This window comes from Gambusia affinis, linkage group LG01 (assembly GCF_019740435.1).
Source record: "Gambusia affinis linkage group LG01, SWU_Gaff_1.0, whole genome shotgun sequence".
Lineage (NCBI taxonomy): Eukaryota > Metazoa > Chordata > Actinopteri > Cyprinodontiformes > Poeciliidae > Gambusia > Gambusia affinis.
In genome coordinates, this window is record NC_057868.1 from 42,835,655 (window position 1) to 42,859,782 (window position 24,128).

A 24,128-nucleotide genomic window follows, 5' to 3' on the forward strand; every position below is an offset into this window, starting at 1 on the left:
TACTGTCAGGACATCATGACGGTTTTAACAAATATGTACAAACAAAAAAACAACATATTTTTCTAGAGCTACTACTTCATCTTCAAAGTCTAAAATAAGTTTAAATTGCAAACCTACGGCTGCAATATGTCAGGAATAAAGCAACAAATACACCTGAAAATCATTAAGATGTTCATCATAAACTAAAAAAAAAAAACATTTCCTTCCTTCTCGTTTTTATATATAACCCACACAACATCAAGAATCCTGTTCACCATACAGAACAATCTTCAGCATCTTTCATTTAGACAGCTAAGATGATGAATGTTTTCCTTTCGACAGGTTCAGGCTCAGGCTCCTTTTCACTAATTCCCAAGACTATGCATTTATGTGCGGATCCTGTTGTTGTTGTCAGTAGATGAAGATATGTCAGAACAAAGCAGCGAAGCTCGGCTGTCCAGCATAATGTACAGTTTGAAGTCGATCAAAAGTGTGTGCTATGTAGGCAAAGCTATTAAAAGCTCTGACTGTCCAGCCCAGGGTTCAGGAGACGGTGTTCAGACAACACACCACAATGTACGATGGTGGACTGCTCCGAGTTGACAAGATGAAAACAATGGGAAACACATTTTGACATGATTTATGTATTTGCTGTTTTTGTCTCTGGATGTCTAACAAAGACATCCAGAGCTGGTTTGTTTCTTTAACTTTTGTTCTAATACAGCAAAATTGGAAGGACCAGGACATTCAAGGAGGGAAAACCTAACAAGCCTGTTATACTTATGAAAGCTGAATGGTGTCAGTTTCCTGTAACAAAACATGATGTGGTTGTTTCTGTAATTATTCTGGCCATTCAGAATTTGGGACGGAGCCAAACTATATCTGCTTCCACACGGATGAGTTGCAAACATAATTCCTACCAGATCCAATTTGTAGTTTTTGAAGCTGGGAAAGACATACAATGAAAGACTTTGAGCTGTAATTGCAGCAAAATGTGTTTATACACAGTATTACTTTAGTGGAGCTGAAAAAGAATGGAAGAAATACTTTTTAGCTACTTATTTGTCTTTTTTTTCTATTCATTTCTCTCTGGAAGATAACTAGTCTATCCTAGAGCCCCAATCTTCAGTTGTGTTTTAATGTTTTGTAGAATTATTTATTAGAACCATGTAATGTTTTTTCATTAGAAAAATCTAGAGTTTTTGAAACAGCGATATTTAAGTTGGAAGCAATTCAGTAAAAGGGAAAAAAAAACAACAACAAAGAAAACAAGAATATTCCGAGGCTATTTTTTAAAATTAAATTTTAATATCAAAGTGGAAAATACATGCTGTGGTGTATTATATTGATAGAAAAATAGTAAAATAATAAAAGTATTGTGTTTTAAATAATGAGTATTCTTTAAAACACAATACATTTGAGTGTATGAGCAAAGATACTGAAATGAACTCCTAACAAAAAGTTAGTATCGTCAGACAGCTACACCTCAAAGTTAATGTTTTATCCCTGATAAGGAAGCACGTATAACCTTACAGAAGCAGCTGGACCGCAGTACTCCTGCAGGAGTGATAGATGGCAAAACAGTCAGTGTTTAGAAAAAAACAAAAAAACAAAGGCAGCATTTAAGCTTCTAGCTGCCCACTGCTCTGTTTTATCATCTGTGGCATAAATCTCAGTAAAGGCGCAAATAGTTTCTCCCAAGAGGGAAGGGAAGGGTTATTTGTTTCACTTTGTAGATGGTCTGCTGTAGAGGAGAGGTGCAAATTTCTTTTTGAGTGTAGGGGAGGTTCTGGAGGAAGATAATACCCTCAGAGGATAGGATGGAGACGGATGTGGGACAGTGTCGTGTCATGTCATTCATTTCTGCAAATATGGAGTGTCGTAACTAAAGCTTTTGAAAAAAAGACTGACTTTAAATATTTATTTTCTGTTTAATGTGGCCTTTACCAGCAAAATATTAGGTAAAATTTCTCAGCTCAAGCGTATCACCCCTCCACCTCCCCATTGAGCAGGGATTCTCTTTGTCTCTCTGACAAAACACAGACCGGAAGACAAATAGGTAGCTGGGGATTGGGTCAACCACAACAACAGCTGCTCATGTCTGGATGCTGTTACATTAGACAACAGGATTTTTTCCCCCCCCCATCTGAAAACCTGCTCTATGCTTGTAATAGGCACATAAAACATTTGTTCTACATCAGACATCACAGATTTCAGATTTTTCAGTTCCTTGTTAACTTAAGGTTTATGCTTATTGTCTTTTAGTTGTCCAAATACAGAACAGATACGAGTTAATGTACAAATACAATGAGCCGGATAATATTGAGTCTACATGAAAGCAGGCGATCACTACCCATTTGACTTGTCTGCTAACCACTGCCATGTTATACTTTCAATTAGTCTTTTTTCTTTTTCTCCAGTAAGCAGGTTTAAGCTGAAAACAATCCCAGTAATCAGTTTGCTGTACTGATGAGAGTATTTGGCCCAGCTACACTCATGTAGTTATCAATTCAATTCAGTTTATTTATACATCACCATTTCACTGCAAATCTTGTCTTGGATGAATGTAATTAATTCATTTAAAAAAATCCAGCCTTTTTTTGATTAAAGGTAAATAATTATTTAGATTCGTGTGTGAGGAGCAGCTGCTCTTTAAATTTGTATGTCTTTAGCGTTTTTATATTAGCGTCCAATGGTTAGCATGAGTAAATTTGAACCGTTGTCTCAGCAGTTTGGTCTCGTGAAAATGTCAAACTTCACATTGAATGAGAGATTTCGAACAAACTCCCAACATGTCTAAATCCTTCATGTTCCGTGACAGATGCAATGTTATTACTCCAAAAAGACAAAGCAGAACTCCTTTGCTGTACTTAACTCACCTTTCCTCTGATCAACTTAAGTTTTAATCACTGTTTCCTGGTTATTTGCATCTCATGCCAAACTTTATTTTCAAACACCTTACTGATGTTGAAAATGGCTAAGTCTGAATCTCTTTCACTCTGAAGAGCGTTGTTAATAGTTTAATAGATTAAATTGGTGGAATTGGTACTGGTGCATTCAGTCATTGGAAAATAATCAGATTTTCTCATTTCAAACGGGCAAAATAAGCACTTGAATGTGCTGTATGCATGGTTCTTAGGTTTTCAAGTTTACAATCGCCCTAATAAAGTTCTCATAATTGTATTGCTGTAAAGATTGCTTTATGTAAACATGTAAAAATGTTGAATTACTGTACATCTACTGGTTGAAATGTCGAATGACATTTGATTTTCTAAAACAAAAATGTCGTAGACATTTAGAGGAATGTGCTCTGAATGCCCTTCACTTAATATCTGACACTATCTGTTGTTTTTCTACACTCTGATTTTGTGTGCGTGTGTGTGTGTGTGTGTGTGTGTGTGTGTGCCCTTTGATCAGGGTGTGTCTTAACATGTTCATGGGGGGGCGGCGTAGAGGGAATGCCTTGAATGGATACACACACGCGCGCTCGCATACACACACAGCACAGATTAACGGGGTAAGCTGCGCCTCTCATCTGGGATAAATGCGGTCAGAAAGAGGAACAGCTGAGCAAACAGCTCCAGCAAGAGGAAGAGAGCAGAGTGAAGAGGGAGAGAGAGAAGCCGGGATGATGGACTATTCATCTCGCCATAGTGCTGTGGATCGGCTGCCGCGTTGGATATGTGTCAGCCCTGAATCTGGAAAAATGGGAACTGGTGGAGGTAACGGCTTAACGTATACATATGCAGCTGCCAGTATGCCTACTTTTGATTGTGCTGATGGTCTGAAATAGCAGTCGCAAACTGCTTTTGCCAAAAAATGGGAAAATGATTAAAAATGAGATGAACCTTTGTTTTTAATGTTGAAGTAAAGGCAGACAACTGTTCAGACCACTGTTACTTTTTAAAGCAGCCTATCATAATTTTTGATTTGGTTTGTTTGTATGCAATTCTTTACAGGACACCAGATATGAAACACCATGTCTGTTTAGTATGAAACACTAAACAGACATGGTGAGAGGGGGGAGTTTTGTGTTTTACTGAACAGAAGCAAACTTCTGGGTAGCTTAGAAATTCCTATGACCAGATCCCACATGAAATTTATGTCCAAAGTGACCGAATTAGTGGGTATGATGTAAGTTTTATCAGGAGCGTTTATTCTGTCTGTGATTTTTTTCAAGCCACACTCCCAGCGAGAGTCACAGCTGCAGTTTAGATCACCGGTGTTCAAAACCAGTTTCTTTTCCTGTGCATAACATGCAAAACTGTGATGTAGGCTGCCCACGTTTGTTTTATTATTAGCATCTCATGTCAAAACCGGGAGGAAACAGAAAAATGTTTGCTCAGAACTTCTGCAGATCATTGTCAGCAGGAACAAGATGTGATGTGATTTTAGAAAAGACTATAGGTGTGTGTTGACAAAGTATCTGTCGCTGTTCAGAAACAAATTAATAGGAAATGTTGCTTCTTTCAGAATATCATTGGTGATTGAGTTCAATGGGGTGTAAAACTGATTAAATGAAGTGTTTTACTGAACTGTAAAGCTACAGTTTGTCTGAGCACAGACAGTTGGACCAGATGTTTACACACTGTGTACACTGTACAGCTGGAGTGGCCAAAGTGTGGGCTTGTGGCTATCTGCCGCCCTTTAATGGCTTTGTGTGGGCTCTGACCACAATATAGGAAAAGTACACATTCAGTGCATTTGTTTACATCACTTCAGGCAAGTTGTATAGACAATTACTTTTATTACACTTTAGGGTGAGATTTTCAAATTAATCTTACGAAAATTTGAAATGTCAGAAACATCACAAAGTATTTTTCCTTTAATGGCAAAGTTGTGGGTTTTTTTTTGTGGTTTTCTTTTCTTTTAATTTTGTAGTAAGTAGGACTGCAGACATCCAGCAACTTCTAGTAAAATGAAAACAGATGCAACAATTCACTAACACTACAGCAAGCGTTTTTGAAAAACCTAGGAAATTGTTTGCTTTTCCGACGAGCATGCGATATCCTCTTGTTTTGGATCAGCATTGATCCCTCTTCAACAATAATTTTACTACGTCAGTTTCACAGAACACAGCCAGGTACATAACGTATGTTTAGATTAATGCCAAAAAGGTCAAATACTTTGTTCATAATTACAGAAGAAATGTTTGTAATTTTATCTGGAGAAATATGTAAACACTGAGAATGTTTAACTTTACAATTTTGACCCACATGGCAAAAGAGGTTTAACAGTAAAATATATAATTGAAATACAATAAATGATCAGGAAATACACACATTGACTCTAGCAATTCACACAAATCTTAAAACAAATAAGTGGCACTCAGTTGTGCTGCATACTGTATGCAGCTCGGGTTGGAAATTAAAAAGATGTGTAAAACTCGTCTTATGTTCCTAGGGTCTTCTAGGATTGTCATTTTCTACACCCACTTTGCTGCCCAATTTAATTTGCTTGTGTTGAATTAGACCACCTTTTCAGTTTTGCTACAAGCTTTAGGAGTTACCAAGCGAAAAATTAACTGTTATTGCACTGTTTCATTTTTGGCACGTTGACATTTCTGCACCAGGATCACTGAACAGACTGCTATGCATAATTACACTGGCAAAAACAAGCCAATAAAAGATGCTCTTGTAAGTTGTTGCTCCAAGTGCAAGAAGACTCAGATTAAGCAATTTATTATACCAACACATATACTAATAAATGCTGCCTTTTTTAGTGTTTAATTGAAGGCCTCTTCTGCCTTCTATTGTCGGCATTGAACCTTTCATGTCTTTTCTTTTGTTGGAAGAATTCGTATTTAAACCCCAATTGAAGTCTTTATTTTTCTAAAGCCTTGCAAAGGTAAACCTTAAAGGCAAAAAGAAATGACATTTAGCTTAATTTGATCTTTTTTTTTTTTCTTTTTTTAACAATTTTACTTCATTAAAGTGATACAAGGAATTTGATGGTCAAAACTTTACGTATGTGCAACCTATTGTCCAGCGAAGACTATTATGGACCACATTCTTTCTTCTGTCACAAGCTGAGCATAAAACCTATGAGTACAGAAATCAGAATAGTTGACCATGAGAGAAGGTCCTAGCTCAAGGCTCAGGTCTAAAACAGAGGAACCCTGGAAAATCTCCTGCCTAGCAAACCAAAGGCCTATGGCAAAATTTTTGTCATAACAAAATATAAAGCATTGAACTTGTCTGATCAAAGTATGAGCTTCATTATGTTAATAAAGCCAGTATGACATATTGGCAACATCCTCTGGAAAAAAACAAACAACATATGTTTTTTTTTAAAAAGCTATATTTTCAAAAATGTAGATAGAGTATGTGCTGCAAATCCAACCTTCTCCACCTTCCTCTCAGCAGACTGGAGGAAGAGTTCAAGGTTTCCAGCAAATAAAAGACTTTCTTTTTCCAAGGCCTCTCTGCAGGTGGTCAGTATGGGAATTCTTCTCCAGATAATGAGGATGTAAACAGCTCAATAAGGGCCGAAGCTGACAGTCTCAACAGAAACACAGTGGTTTAATGGGCATAGTGGCAGCCAGTTGTTATGAGGTGGAAGCCATCAGACAACTAAGAAAGAGCCAGAGTCCATTGCATAGACGGAAGCCATCTTGTCTTGGAGGAAGTATTGGGCTAGCATCAGGAAGAACAACCATCTGCTAAGCGTCCAGCACCAAGCGAGGATGGCTAGGATGAGGTTTGAGAAATAATAAGTTGGTGAACCAAAATTTAAAAAAGCCAAAAAGAGTCAAATGTCTGAAGAGAATGAGTTAAACTTTTCTAGTCTGACTGGATTGTATAAATTAAGGTTCTGAAATTGCAAAAAAAAAAAAAAATAAAAATACTGGTCTAATTTTATGTCTTTTTAATGCTACATTCATTAAACTAGTCGCAGAGTTTTTGTCCATTGGAGCCTAAGCTTTTACATATCATTTTGGGGAAAATAAGAGTGTTGTCCTGTTTTGTGACAGCATTGTCAGAATATTATGCCAGATGATGACTATAGCAAATAGCCTTCACTTATTTAGAACTTCTGAACAGATGGTTTTCTCGGCGCTGCAGATGAGGAGAAGCTGAGGGTGTGTGAGCACAGATGGTTGTCCATACCTGCTTAAACACATGCGTAGGCTTTTGTCTTCTGGTGTGTGTGAATGAATGTGTGTTTCTGCAGTGCTGTACAACCCTGTGTCCTTATCCTGTGACAGCGGCAATCCTTTTTTTTTTCTTTTTTTCTCCTGTTGGCACCTTTCCAGATTGGGGTTGGAGCTGATGGTGGTTATCAAATTCCCACAGGTTCACTGTCAGTCTCTTTACTATTCATGTCCATTATATAAGCTTCCTGCTTCCATCTCAGGGGGGTTCTTCCTGTTAAATCAAGGTTAAATCAAATCAGTTGCCGTGTCCAAATGATTAGGCCTCACCAAATTTTTAATTATCTTGAGCAGCAGAGAGCTGATAAAAGAAATGGGGGATAGAGTGGTCGCCCGAGGAACGGGGATCTTTGATATATTGATGTGGTTGAGTATGTGAGACACAATTATGTAAAGTTCCTATATTCTCAAAAATAAGGCCATACATTTTAATAAAAAAATTAGTGGTTTAAATTTTATCCATCAATTATGGTACCTTGTATTTACGCCCCTTTGTACATCTACAAGGCCCTTTGCTGCATAGGTGGGCTCTATTTACTCACTGGATGACTTTTGCTCTAGATTTTATTTAGGTTTACCAAAGAAAAGGGGGTGGAACACTGAATGCACACCACAGTTTTCAGATATTTATTCGTTTAACTTCAGTTATATACTACTTTGAGTTAACTATCACTTAGCATCTCCGTCAAATACATTGAAGCTTGTGGCTGTAATATGACAAAAAGTGAAACAAATGAAGAATATTTGTTTTCTTTTAAAAATAAAAGAAATCTTTGACAAACATATGTGATATTCTCCCAAAAACACTTTGCAGAAGGTGATTCGAAAATAATTTTCCCATCTGCTTCAAAGGATAAATTAAAAGTGCTTTTTCTCCTTGTAACATATCAAATAATTCAGTTGAAATGTAGCACTAGCTGCTGAGCTTTACTTCCATTCCTCTGGCAGAAAATGGCTCAATCTATTTTAGATGAGACATCAAAGATTAGATTTCCGCAGATTTGCTATTCTGGGAGTAAAATGGCCTCTGCAATGAAACAGGCGTCTGATGGGAAATGCTCCCATAGCCCCGGGTCACTCTGACTTTTGGCCCTGTTGACATGCGGATATGGGGCAAGTTTCTCCAGCTGTCCATTGTTTGTCGGCTGCAAGACTGCAGTAGGCATCAAGTCACATACTCACTTGTGCTGTTTACTCCAATCTGTGAAAATTGACAGACTTTAACCAGATTCTTAGTGGTGAGCCTAATCTGCCGACACTCATCTTTCCCACATAATCTCAAGAGTTTTCTGTAATCCACAGATGTCAGGAGTCTTTGTCAATAAGCCTCAGTGCGTGTGTGCGCGCGCTTAAGTCTGACTATGTAAGACGGATTCCTTTCTTTGCAATGTCCCTCCGCCACTCTTTACTCCCCTCAGCACTGATTACGAGTGTACAATTGGGTGTGACAAGCGCCCTATGAGTTACATGTATTATTCAGCCAAGAATAAGGTGGCAGGTGCTTGAGTGGTTATGCCAAGACGAGATCCTTGCAGGGGTCACAAGTCCCTACTTGATGTTTTTAATTTTTTTATAGAGGTTCTTGGAACTCCCTTAGTGATTATAGAAAATTATCTTTCCCTTCCTAGAAAGACTGTAAGAGTTATACAAACAGGTACTACAAGTAAGTCTGAAATAATTCATACTCAAATTCACCTTTATTTCATTTGTTTTATTTCTTTCTCTCTCAATATGTAATAATATGCACAGTACTGTATAGAGAAAAGGAAAATAAAATTAAGAGAAAAAGATTGTGGTGCACACAAAGTATCAACATCTCCAAAACCAAGGAGATACTTCTACAAAAACCCAAATGTACTGCATCCCGTGGTAGTTATGTCTAGTAAGTTCCAGAGACCATCACATCATCTGATCTTAAATGCAAGGATAACGTCAGGCATATTTTTAAGGAGGCTGCACTTTTTAGGGCAACTTAAGTTGTTCAGCTGATGACAAGACGACAATCAATACGGTTGTATCAGCAGCATCTAAACTCATGGAACTGGAATTCCTTACCATTTATGACCTATTTAACACCATCCTTCTTAATACTGGGCAGAAGTTATTGAGCAAACTTCTCACCGTGCTGACATCCTTTTTGTCCTTTTGCCATGAGGTAAAAAGTTAAGGAGCTTATTGTCCAGAACCACTCAATTCTCAATCCTCAAGCAATGAGGACCTTCAATTTTCAACATCCACAATCAGGTGCCCTATTCCCTTTAAGATCTTTGTTGGATGTATCGGCATTTTACTTTTATTTATGTTCTTCAATTTGTTTGTTTATGTTTTTATATCTGGGATTACTTTTTTTACCTTTGGTTCTTTATATTGTTGTATATATGTTCTATATGTTCTGTCTTTGTCAGGCATCTACGTTGTATTGATGGTATTGGAACAAAACACCAAAACAAATCCAGATTTTTTTATTTAATTAGCAATGAAACATTGACTTGCCTGATTTGACTTAGATATTGGTGTGTGCTGTTGAAGTGTATCCTAAAGCGCTGCACCTCTTCAATTTCCAGATGCAGTGCTGGGTTGACGGCTTATGGGCAGATCAAAATAAATAAGGAAATTAAACATCGTTCTAGTGACTCTTCCCAAGCTACTGTGTAAACAACCGGCAAAATAATTTGCCTCCAATTTTCATGCGTTAAGCTGAGTAAAAGACAGAGGAAAGAAGAGAAAAGAAAAAAGCATGGGATGCTTGTACAACTTTACACCAGCTGAGTCCTCAGCTTGGAATCTAACGTTGCTAATTGCAGTCATTAGCTTGGCTTTAGTTGAGCAGCTCAGATGTTATGTCGACACGGCCGTGCATGGTGACACATTCTGCTGTATTGTGTAAAATCATCCAGAGCTAACTGGAACACCACAGAGGGCTGGCTGGTGCAATTTGGAGAAGTTAATTAGTCTATTGGATGGAGCTTGTACCCTCCTGAGTATTGCCTTTGTGGGGTGCCCTTTTCTATATACACAGCCAAGTTAATGCCTTTGCCAATATAAATGTCTGGGTGTCAGTTTGTGTGTGCGTGTGAACAATTGATGGACATGTGTACATCTGTTTGTATTTATGCATGCGAAACTTTGGGGGTCCATTTAATGAGGCAGTCATTTGTTTAACCTAATTATGCAGTAGTTTAAGCCACCCACTTCCCCTGGCACTGGAGTGCACCATATTATTAAAAGAATGTGTTTGAATTGCATTAACACGCTAACAGTCTCCCCAGCCCAGCTCCCCGTTTCCCTGCTTCCCTCATTCACATGCTAAAATGGTCCATCAATATCCAGCTGTCCATACGCCAGCCAAGCATTAGCGGTGCCAGTGTCTGGGATGCACCAGTCTGTCAGCTCTCAGTCTTTTGGGTCCATGTGGTGAAATATGCTCAGCCCTGAAAAGAAGCTGGTTGGTGTTTTTTTTTGTTTTTTTTGGTCCACAACATTCAACAAGAAGCCAAGTTCTCAGATTTCACGCACAAGCTGTCAAAAGCTACCTGAAAAAAAAAAAGAGAGGCGGTAATTTTGTATTGAGGCCAGATTCATCTGAACGGGCTCTTCTCAGCAAAGGAAAAGCAAATACTTTCTCATGATTTATAGCAAATTCAATCAAATGAGTCTTTATAAGCAGTGCAGATTTAATCACCAGTTTGAAACAGTCTGTGCTGTGTGGCAGTGAAGTGATGAGGTAAGATAATTTCTTGTCTGTTTGTTGGAACAAAGATTTTAGGATAGGAGCAACCTGCATTAAAGGTGCCACAATGTTTTAACCCTCCTGTTATGTTCCGGGTCAAATTGACTCGTTTTAAAGTTAAAAATATTTTTTTTAAATAGATGGAAGTTTTTTTTTTTTTCATGAAACTTTTTCTATTTGTCTTAATAGGTGCACTCTACAAATAAATTGAAAATGTATTCATTTTACACATTTGCACCCTTCGTTTACTTTTTACATAGATACTGTTCGGGTCAGTTTGACCCGGCAGTCAAGTTTAAGTGCAAATAAAGGTTTAAAAATGTCCAATTCTGTATGGTTCCTTGCAGCTGTGAACCATATTTCCAAATTTGAGCTTATTGTATTTCACTGGGGAACTGAGAACTTTTTGAATTGAGTTTTATTTCTTAACCTGCAAATTCCATGGATAAACCCATTCAATAGTCAACGCTCCCTCTTGTCTGTACAGACAGCATATCTGTTTCTGTATCCACCTGTCTTCCACGTTACAACAAATATCGCTTTTGTTGTCTGAAAGTAGACCAGATGCCCCGAAGAGTTTCATCGCTCCTCAGTTTGGAGTGAAAATATAGAAAACTAACTTAAGAAGGCATTAAGATGCCATAAGAAAAGTTTTTTTTGACTTGATATGAACGGGAGTGACCCCCTCTAATTAAAAATATAAACACGTAGGGCTATTACTGTAAGTTTCTCTTCGAAAAGTAATGAGTTTCCTCTCATCTGTGAGTCTAATATTTTTTAAAGTAGGTGCTAAATGTGCTTGAGGGAGTTAATTTGCAAATTAGTGTCTGAGTGTAACAAATATCTTAATCAGATTACACAACGGAGGCACAGACATCAGAAGGCTGCAGGATTTAAGATGAGGTCAATGGTTTTAGACTTCTGCTTCATAATTACTGCTAAATTTGACAACATGTTTTTGTAGAAGTTTGAAATCCAAGTAAATTTTTTATTCTTGATTTTCCTAGTTTTACCATATTTTGTCTGATGAGTTGAACAATGAAAGACGAACCCTTTATTTTCTGAACATGGAAAAACCTTTAAAACGATCCAGACAGGATTATTTTTAATGAACAGTGGCATATTCCTATATGGCATAGGACTCTAATAATTCCCATCACTATGTAGATCTAAGGCAAAGACTGAATTACTACAACAGTATTTTACCGCAGTGTGTAACACAGGACATGGGGATAAGCTATGGTTTCTGTTTATGTTAATGAGGTTAGTTTTTTTTTGTTTTTCTTACAGAAGATCACTCACCCAGCAATAACTGAGAGTAAGCTTAAGATTTCTTGCAGACAAGTAATCTCAATGAATAAGCTGTTTTTCATAAGACATTGTTAGTTTAAGAGGCCTCTGGGTAGAAGGCTATAGTTGGTGTGTGTGCATTTTTAAAACCAGCTCCCTCCTAAACAACAACAACAACAAAAACCACCCAAAACAAGAAGGAAACAGAGCAATACTTGTTATTGCTGACTCACTTTGTTTGATGTTCATATTCACAGCTTGATGTTGCCTTGGACTCTTTTCACTGTTCTCTATCCTTGAGAACTTCCAGCTCTGAGTCTGACATCAGGAACTGTCCATCTTCTGTCTGATACAATAAAAATAGAAGATCCCAGTTCTGGATAAACAGTCCTATCTGAGGTGAAATTCTCAGATACTGGAAAAAGTATGAATAGTCAAATCTCACTCCCTCACTTTACCTCCTTCTGTCTCTGTTAGCCTCATGAACCTCCTGTTGCTGTATAATGATGATTATATGTATAAAAATCATCAGAGGAAAACCTCCATAAAATAAGACTTCCAGGAGTCTTCACCCTGCACCATTTCTGTTATTGTTAGACAAGATTTGAACACTCAGAAAACTTTGAGTCCCTGTATTTTTTGATGTAGACCATTATTAGTATTCTTACATTTATCAATTGCTTGCCAGTGATACACTTGTTGGTCAGATGGGTGGACTTTACCTACTCTTGATCCCCTTATGTGATACAGCTTTAAGGAATCTAAAGCTCCTTATCCCACAATGATGAGAGAGAGAGAGCAGTCATAAGAAGATTGACAATCAGTATTGTCACTGCTTTATTCAACAATAATGTAAATAATGTCTATTTCCATAGTATGGCACATCCAGAAAAAATATATTAAAATAAACTTAAAAAAGGCTATGCTTATTGGACAATCAGCAAGGGCTTCCATTCACGTCAGCACCACACCAACATAATACTAGAGACAAAAGAACAAAAGAGAAAGAAATAAAAAAAGAAAGTCAATAAACCAGACTGTACGTTGGGGTTTACCGTGGTGAAGGAGAGGGTGGCCTCTCTCCGCCTACGGGTGGGGGGACAGGTCCAGACTGTCGTTTGTGCTTACGGGCCGAACAACAGTTCAGATTACCCACCCCTCTTGGAGTCCTTAGAGGGGGTGCTGGAGAGTGCCCCTCCTGGGGACTCCCATGTTCTGCTGGGGGACTTCAACGCTCACATGGGCGATGACAGTGAGACCTGGAGGGGCGTGGTTGAGAGGAACAATCCCCCTGCCCCCGATCTGAACTCGAGTGGTGTTCTGTTGTTGGACTTCTGTGCTTGTCATTGGCCATAACAAACACCATGTTTAAGCATAAGGGTGTCCATACCTGCACTTGGCACCAGGACACCCTAGGCCACAGTTCGATGATCGACTTTGTCATTGTTTCATTGGATCTGCGGCCGTATGTCTTGGTGATGGATACTCGCTTTGAATTCGTTCTTCAAGCATAATGGCAGGTACCTTAGTTGGGTGTCTTGCTGTTCTCAGGACACTTCACAGTGATGCATAATACCAGACAAGCATTTTCTTCTACTCTTATGAGTCATGAAAAGCATTTTTATAGTCAGTTGATTCTATGTATTGTCCCCTGGGAGGAGGAGAGCCCAACTTTAATGTATGGAAAATGTAAAACTGCTGTCAGTCTCAACAGGAAAAACAAAAGGCCTTTCAGGTAAAGAACCTTTAAAAAGGCAGGAAAAGTTTATAAGTGCCCACATTGCACACCCTACAAAGTGTGCCTGTGTTATTTCCTAAACGTTTAAACATATATGGATATATATTTGTTGGTAGTAAGTTGATGTATTATTGTAAGAGCAAAACTTTTAGTCTTCCAACATTTAAAGTGAAAGTGATGTGAAAAAGAAGAGCATCTGGCCATTTATTTCTAATTGAAATGAATATTAATGCTTGGGGCTTGGAGGCCAGATGAGTCATACAATTGCCGTTGCTTGTTCCTTTGGGATCCAAACTGTCCCGTCAAGCTGAGGGCCAAATCAATGACTCTGTTTCGGACTGCAGCTGGGGCTTCTCTGCAAACATCATCTGCTCCACTACAGGGGACACTGGCTCCCTTGTTGAAATAAACGAGTGCCCATTGGAATGGCTGCCAGGGGCAGAAGAACGAGGAGGAACTTGCATTTCATTATAACTTCAGCAGCTTGTTCACGATGAATACTGTTAGTTTTCAGTTACCTTTGTAACTGAAAACTAAAATCTTAATTGTTGACCTGTACTAATTGGTACTTCAAACAGCTTGGAGATTTGTCATTGCAGGGTTTCCTTTTTTTTTTGCCTTCAAAATGCTTCAGTGTGCAGTACATTTTGGGATTTTTTTTTTCACCCATTTTAGGTAAACAATATCTGAAAAGCCTTCGAGTGAATTTCCAATTGCTAAAATATATTTTCACACTTAAAATTTAGAAAGATTCCACCATAAGGTGGGTTATATTATTGTGTGTAGAAAACTTGTTTTTCCCTTTTCTTTGACCAAACTATTCTTCAGATTGCAGCTGTGGTATAATTTGCTTTACTGTTATACATTTCCTGAACCTTCCACTCATAAATCCATTGTTTATTTACCCTGTGCTATTTCTCAGCATATTTCTGTGAAATATTGTCATCAAAACAAAGATGCATGCTGGGAAACGTTGTGATAATTAACTTGGAGGTTCAGTAGTACCTTGATTTTGAGTATTGAGTCAATACCTTTGAAAATGTACTGTTGCACTGATATTTCAGTGTATCAGATTGAAAAGTGGTGTTGTTTGCTAGCCTAATGAATGTTTGTGTTTGTCAAAAAAAAAAAAAAAAAGGTTTTTAGAAGTGTAAATGAAGTGTCTCTAGGCATTATGATTGCCAGGAAGATGGCTGCAGAGTCTCCAAGAAATCCATATAAGATGCATTGCCATTAGTAATATTTTGATATTGATCCTTTTAGCAGTTCTCTTAAGCACAGCTGTCAAGTTCAGTTCTGTCTGTTGAGATGTGTGTACCTGTGAGGGTTAGCATGACTCTGATGACATTGATCCTTTTTATGTTATATTGATCTACAGTGACCACAGTAAATGAATCTGCCAAAGTACACTGGTCTAAAGATTGGCATTATTTCAACAAGGAAAGCATAGCAAACATAAAAGATGGCGTTAGGTGTTATTAATGAGAACTCATATCCAGAGGTTTGCAAATCCATCATATGATCGGATTCACAACTGTTCACAACTGTATTTCTCCAGAAGAAACTGTTGTCATTATTACCTAAAATTATTTCTTGTTCAAATTTGCTTCCTAATAAATTTGCAAATTAGATGCAAACAAGTAACTCGATATTACAATCTCCTGCTTAATTGGTGGACTTCAATAAATAGACTGTTGACACAGTGAATCACATATGTAGCTACAGAAAGGTTTGATTTCCAGCAAACATTTTCTTTGTTCTTGCATTAATAATACAAAATGTGCTATGTTTGCTCATAAACACACAGCTACATAATGTCACAAGGCAGCAAAACAATGTTCGGTCAAAGCAAAGTAATAATATGTAATACAAAGGCTTTGTATTCAAGTCTGCTTCTAACCTTGGAAATGAGAGTCGGGTTTTGTTTTATGAAAGGACATTTCCTGTTGCTGAGCTGCTTTGTTAAAGCCATGCATTACAAACTCTACTGTTGTTGTTGTTATTTCTTTTTTTTGTTTTTGTTTTATAAATGTTTAATTTATTTACCTGTAGCACAATCTAACATTTAATTGCCTTAAGCAAAGTCAAAACTGTTTCTCCAGGCAGCTGTCAGCATCACAATATTGAATATTCTGTTTTCTTCTTAATGCAAAGAGAAGGTTTGAATGACTTGTTTAGCTTGTTGTTGTATTGTACTTCCACCTTTAATCCTCTTTCTAGAGGCTTAAGAACATCTCTTTTTTTGCTTCATTTTTTATGTTCTTCAAATGTGAATGTGAAGGTTATTAATGTCTTTTTAGCTCATGTGTGCTGTTCTGAATTGTTTGGGGATTTGCTTTTTGGTCCTATTGTCCAACATCATTGTTTGTGTTTGCTTCTGAAATGTGTAGTTGAATAAATCCAAGGTTCTCTCCAATTTTAGATACATAACCTTTAGAACTAAATGAATGATTGAACCAGTGATTTTACATTCTCATCGATAACCTTGCAGTCAGCTCACTTTGCTGCTTCTCTTCCTCACTTTTTACCCAAGAGATTCTATGCTGCTCAAATTTGACCTTCTCTGAAGTGTTGGTCCCCTACTGAGGAGAAGACAGAATTATTTCACGTCAGCCATGAATTTTTGACCTCGGTTCATCTTTGCTTTTTATCCAGAAGATTGCTCATTGGCCTGACTAAGTTTGCTCTGTTACACAACAGATTCTTAGTCTTTGGTGACGCTTTAATATGACTAAATGGTTCTTTCATTTCACCATACTTAATAATCAAACTCTTACTTTCCTGGATGGTTGTTGATGTTTCATTATGTGTGGTCTGTTCTTGCTGAAATGTATCATTCGGCTTTTGTTAAAGTCTTTTTGGTATTCTTTGTTTTACTTCAGACATTGCAGCTTGCCTAATTTTTCACTAACCTCAAAATGTGTTTCCTCATTTATTGTGTTGGTTCAAACAATGTAACCTTAAGTCTATAGTCATTTAAATTAAATTTCATCAGTCAAAATAAGTTTACATAGCTCCTTTTAGATCTGTACATAATGTTATTTAGTATTGACTGGATTTAAAGGCAGTAGAATGAGATGCACTGTGTCATCTTGCCTGGGGCTTAAAGTGTAGCTTAACAATAGTTTAGTTGAACAATGTAGCAGAACAGTGATTCTGAATAATACCAAGTACAACCCTAGGAAACTCACTTAACATGATTCTGATGTGGGCCTGATGTGATTACTCAGCATGCTATGCTTTTAAAAGCTGTTGCCTTGTGTTATCGTGGGTGGTGCATTATTGGATTTTGATGTCAAAACTAATCATAAACTTTACATATCCAAAATCCAACTGTCTGACTTTTCTGACTCAGAACAGATCTTCTGCAGTCCTGCGATGTGTTACAAAATTGAAACTGGGCTTCTATTATTCCATCCACTATGTCGAGCACCAGTATCGCTGGCAGAGACACAGCCGCACAGCATGATACTGCCCCTGCCACGATAATGCTAAAGTGTTGGACTATTTTTTTTTTTTAAACAAATGTGAAAACAAAATGCCATTAAAATTTTTTAAAACATTTCCAGTCAAGTAGTTTCATGTAGCAAAAACAAAGGTGAAAATCTTTAGAACTGAAACTTATCGCTACACCTTTGAGATGCACTTAAAACAGGAAAACGTCTTGTTTCCTGATACAACAAACCACCCTGACCGTTGGAAACCAAAACCTTAAGTAGAAAGGCCAAAACTTCCCACCATGTTTATTGACTGTATGCTTATAAAACTTTCTGTATGCTCTCTCATGTGGTCACAAAAGTGATTAAAATGGCTAATCTGTCCCAAAAAAGTCTTTCCATCCTTTGCTGAGAAGATAAGAGGCAATGATGTGCATTTGGTTTAAAGTCTTTTAATCTTCTCAAGAGGAAGAATCTATTTCGCATTTGTCAAATCAATGGCATAATGGGGTTTTGCAGCTGGATCGGCCAGGTTGTCTGAATATCCTTCTGCTCTGTTCGCTTATGAATCTGTTTGAGGGCACTTACATCACATCGCTGACACACACTCATGTTATTTATAGTTGATAGGGGGAATCATTAGCATTCTACGGATTGTGTCATTGTAGATCACTGATTTAAGTGTGATGCTCCCTGACAGCTTCAGGATATGTCGCAGGAGTCTTCTGAGATGTTTTGTTTGGCAGATTTTATTTAATATAAGGTAATTGCTGATTTGCGTGGCTTTCAGGGACGAGGAGAGACGCACACACTCTTTCTCATGTGGTCACCTGTTTGATCTAAATAGACATGAGCTGGATCAGATTTTTTTTTTTTTTTTTTTGCACAACAGAAACATTGAAAAGTGAAAAGGGGAAATGTGTTACATTTATATAAAACATTTATGACAACAACGTCTTAATGTTTTAACAGTTATGGTTATTTTTTTTAATAAAATGCACAGAGGAAGTCTTTTACATGATATGAAACTTAAGCACTTTCTAAGTACCCAGACATATGGATAATCTATGATACTCCAAATGAAGATGTATTATTATTTTTTACCCCGTTTTGAGTTACTTTTTGTTCTAGTATCAAAGTCCTTCCATAATTCTTATTTTTAAGTTAGAATTTAATATTTAATAATGTAAAGTATAAGAAGATTACTAAGTTGTAAAGAAAGCCTATTCCTTACTTAAAACAATGTATCTACATTCTCCGAAACAAGGCAGATGTGGGACAGTGTGAGGAGGATGTGAGAAAAAGATAATGAAGAAAACCTCAGTTGCCAAAAACTGCTGACTTGTTGTGCAAGTACTTAAGGTGAAGGACAGCTCAGAGTGACAGACAGTGATTCATTGAGGGGGCACCTCACTTTAGAAGAGTGAACAGAAAGCCAAAGACGTGGTGGGAGAAAATTAAAGAAAGTAAAGGAAGCCAGTTTCAAAGTAAAACTTTGACTGAGGGTGAGAAAAACCTAAAAGGAGATAAATCTTTAGAAGGATGTGTCTGTATATTTTATTTTAACCAAACCACAGAAGGATTCTAGATGCCGGACACATCTTAAGCTTCTTTACAAAAAAATATGTTCTCCTGTCCTAAGCCCTACAGTGCACAGCATGACACTGGAGAGATGTTCCCAGAGAGAGTATGAATGGCATCTGTGAGTGGTAAAAAACAGAGTTATGATTATAAGTACATGGAAGACAGAAATGTGAAGAGATGGCATGTAGGGAGGAAGAAGGTCTCTAGTGGTTCTTGATGCAGGTCAGCACTGTGTCAACACTGTGGGTTTACTCTGGTGACATATTTAGGGCTACCAACTAGGACACAGGTGTCGAAGCTGTAGAAAACAGACGTGTGCTGCTAAAGGAGAGTCCCAATGATCGAAAGCCCCAAGAGGGCAGTGTGCTTCTCCTTTAACCTTCGCTGTTTATGTCCCCCAGATCAAAGTCAGGTTTCAGACAAAATCAGCTTACAAGTTTCCAAGTGAAACACAGTGAGCTCAAGCTAATTGTTATTCAACCTCGGATTCGAACAAGTACAAAATGTACATGAATGCAGACTCCATGCAGTCTGCGTTCACAACACTAAAGATCAGTTGATATTATCGAAGGTTTTAAAGCTCTGTGCCCTCTGACCTATAGGGTGCAACCTGACTGTGGGTGGTTTGTGACCTGTACAAGTGACTGACTGCTCCATCTTTATGCCTCTGTCAGCTTACCATACTGCTGATTTTATCTGCCTGTGTAAAAATGCATGTATGGCCAGATTAGCAACAATTATAATAAATAAGGGAAAACATTTTTACCATCTCATCTAGTGTATCTTAGAACTGAGTTCCCAAGATAACATGAGTCTAACTTCATCAATCGACTTGATTGTTATTTACAGAAGAAAACAAAAAGTAATGTGTTATTTCCAATTCAGAGCAATAAACCTCATTTATTAACGTTGGATATTTCCTTAGGCTTTTAAGGTGCATTTTTTTCTTAGAAAGTCCTGACATGTAAACGAAGAAATATTTCTGCCAAACATTAAGATCTGATTCTAAAGGCAATTAATATTTTTCTCTATTGACGTAACTATGACCTCTTGTGTTTTTAGCAGCAGTGAGACAAATAAGTGTGGAAAGGAAACAGCCTGAAAATGACAGTTGTAGAGCAGCGAGATGACAAAAAAAAAAAGAAAACAAGTCACTTGGTTGAGGTCAGGAAGCTGCCAGTGTCAGGGCTTAAAGAAGCCATACTGCAGCCTTTCCATCTACTGCTGCTGTTTACACAAAACAATGTGTTTTGTTGGTGGCAGGCAGAAAGACATGTTAACACAGAGTAAGCACTACACTTAACAACTCCCTCCACTTCTTTACCTAGAAGCTCCTCGCAGTGACAGCTTATATCACCATGTTTGCTGCTAGAGTTTTCTGCTGCAGTACGCAGGCTGTAAATGTGTGAAGGCCAATCTTAGGGTACAGAGAATTGAGGGAAAAGCAGGCTGCAGGTGACTTCAATGAAGAGCATTTTGGAGGTTTCTTTAAGAGAACAAGAGATCTAATAGGGATTTTATCTGAGGTCTTCTGTGGTGTTTAATGCAATCCTGCTTTTCATTTAATAGCTGTGGTATTTTGATTTTCTTGGTGGTCATTTTCAAAGCTATTAGTGAGTTGGTGCAGGCAGCAGGAAAACTTTGAGATTTGAGTCAACAACAGAAGCCAAAGTGTCATCACTGACATGGGGCAGCAGGGAGTCTAATTTCCCCTCCAGGATTAATTAAAGCACAGCAGCTTATTCGTATTATTCAAAATATACATCTTAAGGTGAATATTCTGTTGCCAATACATGTCAAATTTTGATAGTATATTCAAAGCGAGCAATTTATGCTATGGATCAAGCAAAAATGTTTGATTTTTTTTTGCTCACTTACCTTGACTCATGGATTGTAAGAATGAAGAATAGCATATGTGGTGAGCCGTGTCTGGCTCAAACCAACGTGGAAAAGTCTGTTCTGTATTTCAAAACATGAAGCGAAAACCATTTTAATGTACAATGACAAAGAACGAATCCTATTAATTAATGTAAATGTTTTTCTTACTTAAAAAAAACACACGCAGAAAGAAAGCCTTTAGGAGGAAATCCTGCATTTAAAATTGAGGTTTTGCATATTTTACATATATTATCCAGTGGATGTGACAATATCAGTGCAAAGTTGTGTGTATAGCATTATCACAGAAATATAGAGACTGTAGGTGGTTCAGAGTGTGAGGTTTATTGGCTGGCTTGTAGTTCATTCAGCCCCGAATAGGAGGAAACATTTAGCAGCCACCGAGTTTTCCGATTTGTTCTTTCATGGCACATTGAGCAATGTGGTCTCGCTGGTGCCAACCCCAATTGAAACTGTCTCTTAGGAGCTTATTAGCTTCAGACCTGCAGTGACCCACACGCTCTCAGATTTCCTCTAAAACCTGCTTAAGTTGCCTACTTTTCCTTTTTTTTTTTTTTTTTTCTTCATTTTTATATCCCTGAACATAAAGGCGAGAAAAAAAAAAAAAAACCCCAAACAAACATTTTCCTTTGGCTTTATTTCCAAGATAGAATAATCTCTGCAAGAATAACATTGAAGGTGCTGCTACTAGTAGTGCTTACACAAATTTTAAATATTTTGTTTTACAGGTGAGCAAAAGTGCTGCTCTTGCATAAATGCTGATTAGGTGCTGGCTGCTGCACGTCCCAAACCAACGCCGAGTTCTTCCCGCAGGCCACGAGCAATCCGCTCTCTCCCCGATTTACTCATTTACAAATCAATAAAGCTCTGAAACAGGACTGAAGGATTTCCACCTCACTGCTGCTGGTGCTGAGTGATTCAGTGATGTGTTTAAAAAAAAATAAAAAATGGCTGTGACATGGGCATCTGGAAGATGCTGCAAGGCTATGGCTAAACTTTGAAGCAGCTTTGGATCATTATTTGTGCTTAAGGTAGACAGAGACACGCATTAAAGCCACCAAGGTGCTCATTGTTCAAATCCAGGAGGACAGTTTTATATATGTGACCCAAATCGTTTGGAGTGTTCATCTTTTTTATGGTTTCGCGTCAAGTCGGCTCATACAGAAGACTTTACTGTACTCCATGGCAAGTGAAAGGGGCCTAAGAGACATATTGACCGTTAAAGCTCAAACCTTATGTTCTAATAGATTTTTGCTCTTCAGTGAAAAAACTTAGCAATTTTTTTTTTTTTGCAATACTCATATAATTTGAGAAGTAGAAGCAATGTGTGTAATCTGAACAATCTCTATTAATATCAGTTAATATAAACATATAGAGTGTGCAAGGATTAAAGATAAGTAACACTACAATCATAAATAAAATTAAAAAAATTTTCATCTTAATGTGTCCTGTAATTGCAACAGCTATTTTTTTCTTCAGTCTAAACTCATTTTGGCTTATTTTTCAGACATATTTAATAAAGTTTAATATTGTTCATGCATCTAGTTTTCTAGTTCTTTCTCAGTGATCTGCAGGTGAAACACTGTTGATTAATTTTAGCTAACTGATCTAAAACTTCACATTTTGTCACTGCATAACCACAATTGGGAACTTATGTGAAAGACACAACATAGTGCACATTTGTGAGGAGGAAGAAGAAATTTGATGCATGGTTTTCAAAATATTTTGCAATTGCAATATGCATATGTATTTCACCCGTTTTAATATCATCTTCCAAAATTAAATCCAGTAAAACAACTTTCTTTCAGGGGTCATCTAATTAGTAGATAAGCACACTAGATGGTGATTTAATCTCAGTATAAGTTCAGCTGTTCTTTGAATAGTAAGTACATACAAAAATATTAAGCACTTCTATTGATTCTTACTTCAGAAAACATTAAAAATAAAATATTATTCTACTTTTACAGATATAATGACTAAAAATATTATGACAATAGAACTACGTATCATTTTTCATTTAAAGCATGAACAAGATATATGTTCATGGTTGCAGATTGAAGCGATCCGAACAGCTTGACAAGTTATTGTGCAGGCAAACCTTGCTTGAAACAAGCTGTGTGCGATATGGAATTAGATTCATATCACAGGATTTTGTGGTGCTATTGTGATAACAATAGAAATGAGGGTAAAATAAAGTATGTATTGCTTATTTGTTTAGGTCAAGGTGTGGCTGCGACTGCATGGTAGAGCATATAGTGCCAACAAACACAAATACTGTTAAAAATATTCCCACTTGAAAATGATTTCATCAGGATGCCACTTACATCCAGAAGCTTGTTTTATGTCACTAAACTGCACACAATGACTGGATCATTATTTCCAATTTAGTGACATTAATAAACCATTGTGATAATTTATTTACATTAAAAGATAAACTATACAATGCCCACCCCTGTGTGAGTGAAACACATGCTCTGTGGAACATTTATAGGCTTGCTGACAAGAAACAGTGTTTTGTAATTTGCTCCATCATTCATATCTCATGTCTCCAGAACTCAAAGTAAATATCGTTATCACCATTTGGGATTCTTGTAGCACGATTTTTCCCCAGTTTCAGGCTGAGCTGCTGAGTTATTTAATAATTTTGCTTGATGTGTAGAATCACGACTAAAAGTTTTATGCAGTTGGCAGGCCTTGAAGTGAGGGTAAATGGTGCTTTACTGGCAATTTGTTTTGGAGGGAGAGACGTGGTATAAGTAGTGAAGCTTGGGTATCATTATGTTGTGAGAGCTTCACGGAACATTGGTTAACCTGTTTGATTTGTTTGTAGCTCCCTACTGGAGGAAAAGTGTGTTTTTCTCCTTCTAAGAGCAACTTGATGAACAACTTGAGTCAGGATCCATCCATGCATCCATCTGTGTGCACGACAAAAATCTTTAAGTTGACCATTTCCAAAGACTTGATTTTTAGCCGGTTGTGTTTTTCAGTCTGGAACACCACCGGCTCAGACTTACAGCACTCAAACCCTTTACATTAAAATATTTTTCTGGGGACTGAAACTACAATATGGAGATTTGGGTAAGTAGGCAAAACAATGTATGAGCGAACGCTAAGGAGATGGGTTCTGGGTCCCGAAGATTTCCCATCAAAATGAGAGTCTTGGTGTGAAATGGGTGTATCTATTGCAGAACAAAAGCCATAGATACACCTAGAGATCTGGGTGAAACATTGCGACAATATTAACTGAATCTGATAAAAGGGTATGGGTATCATTGTTCACTTTAAGGTAAATCTGATAACTAACGTGGTTCTGAGAAGCCG

At 37.5% G+C, this 24,128-nt stretch overlaps 1 protein-coding gene across 3 annotated transcripts in view; it reads left to right on the forward strand.

Moving 5' to 3' along the window:
- The window catches only part of LOC122836154 (kazrin-like), a 157,303-nt gene that overhangs the window by 69,083 nt on the left and 64,092 nt on the right, over positions 1-24,128 (forward strand). Inside the window, exon 1 of one of the 3 annotated variants that reach the window (XM_044125890.1) lies at positions 3,473-3,701. The exons of the other annotated variants lie outside the window; for them this stretch is intronic. Coding sequence (XP_043981825.1) covers positions 3,524-3,701 — 178 coding nt within the window. The 5' untranslated portion in view covers positions 3,473-3,523. Of the gene's footprint in view, positions 1-3,472; positions 3,702-24,128 lie in introns of those variants that run through there. 3 annotated transcript variants of the gene reach the window in all.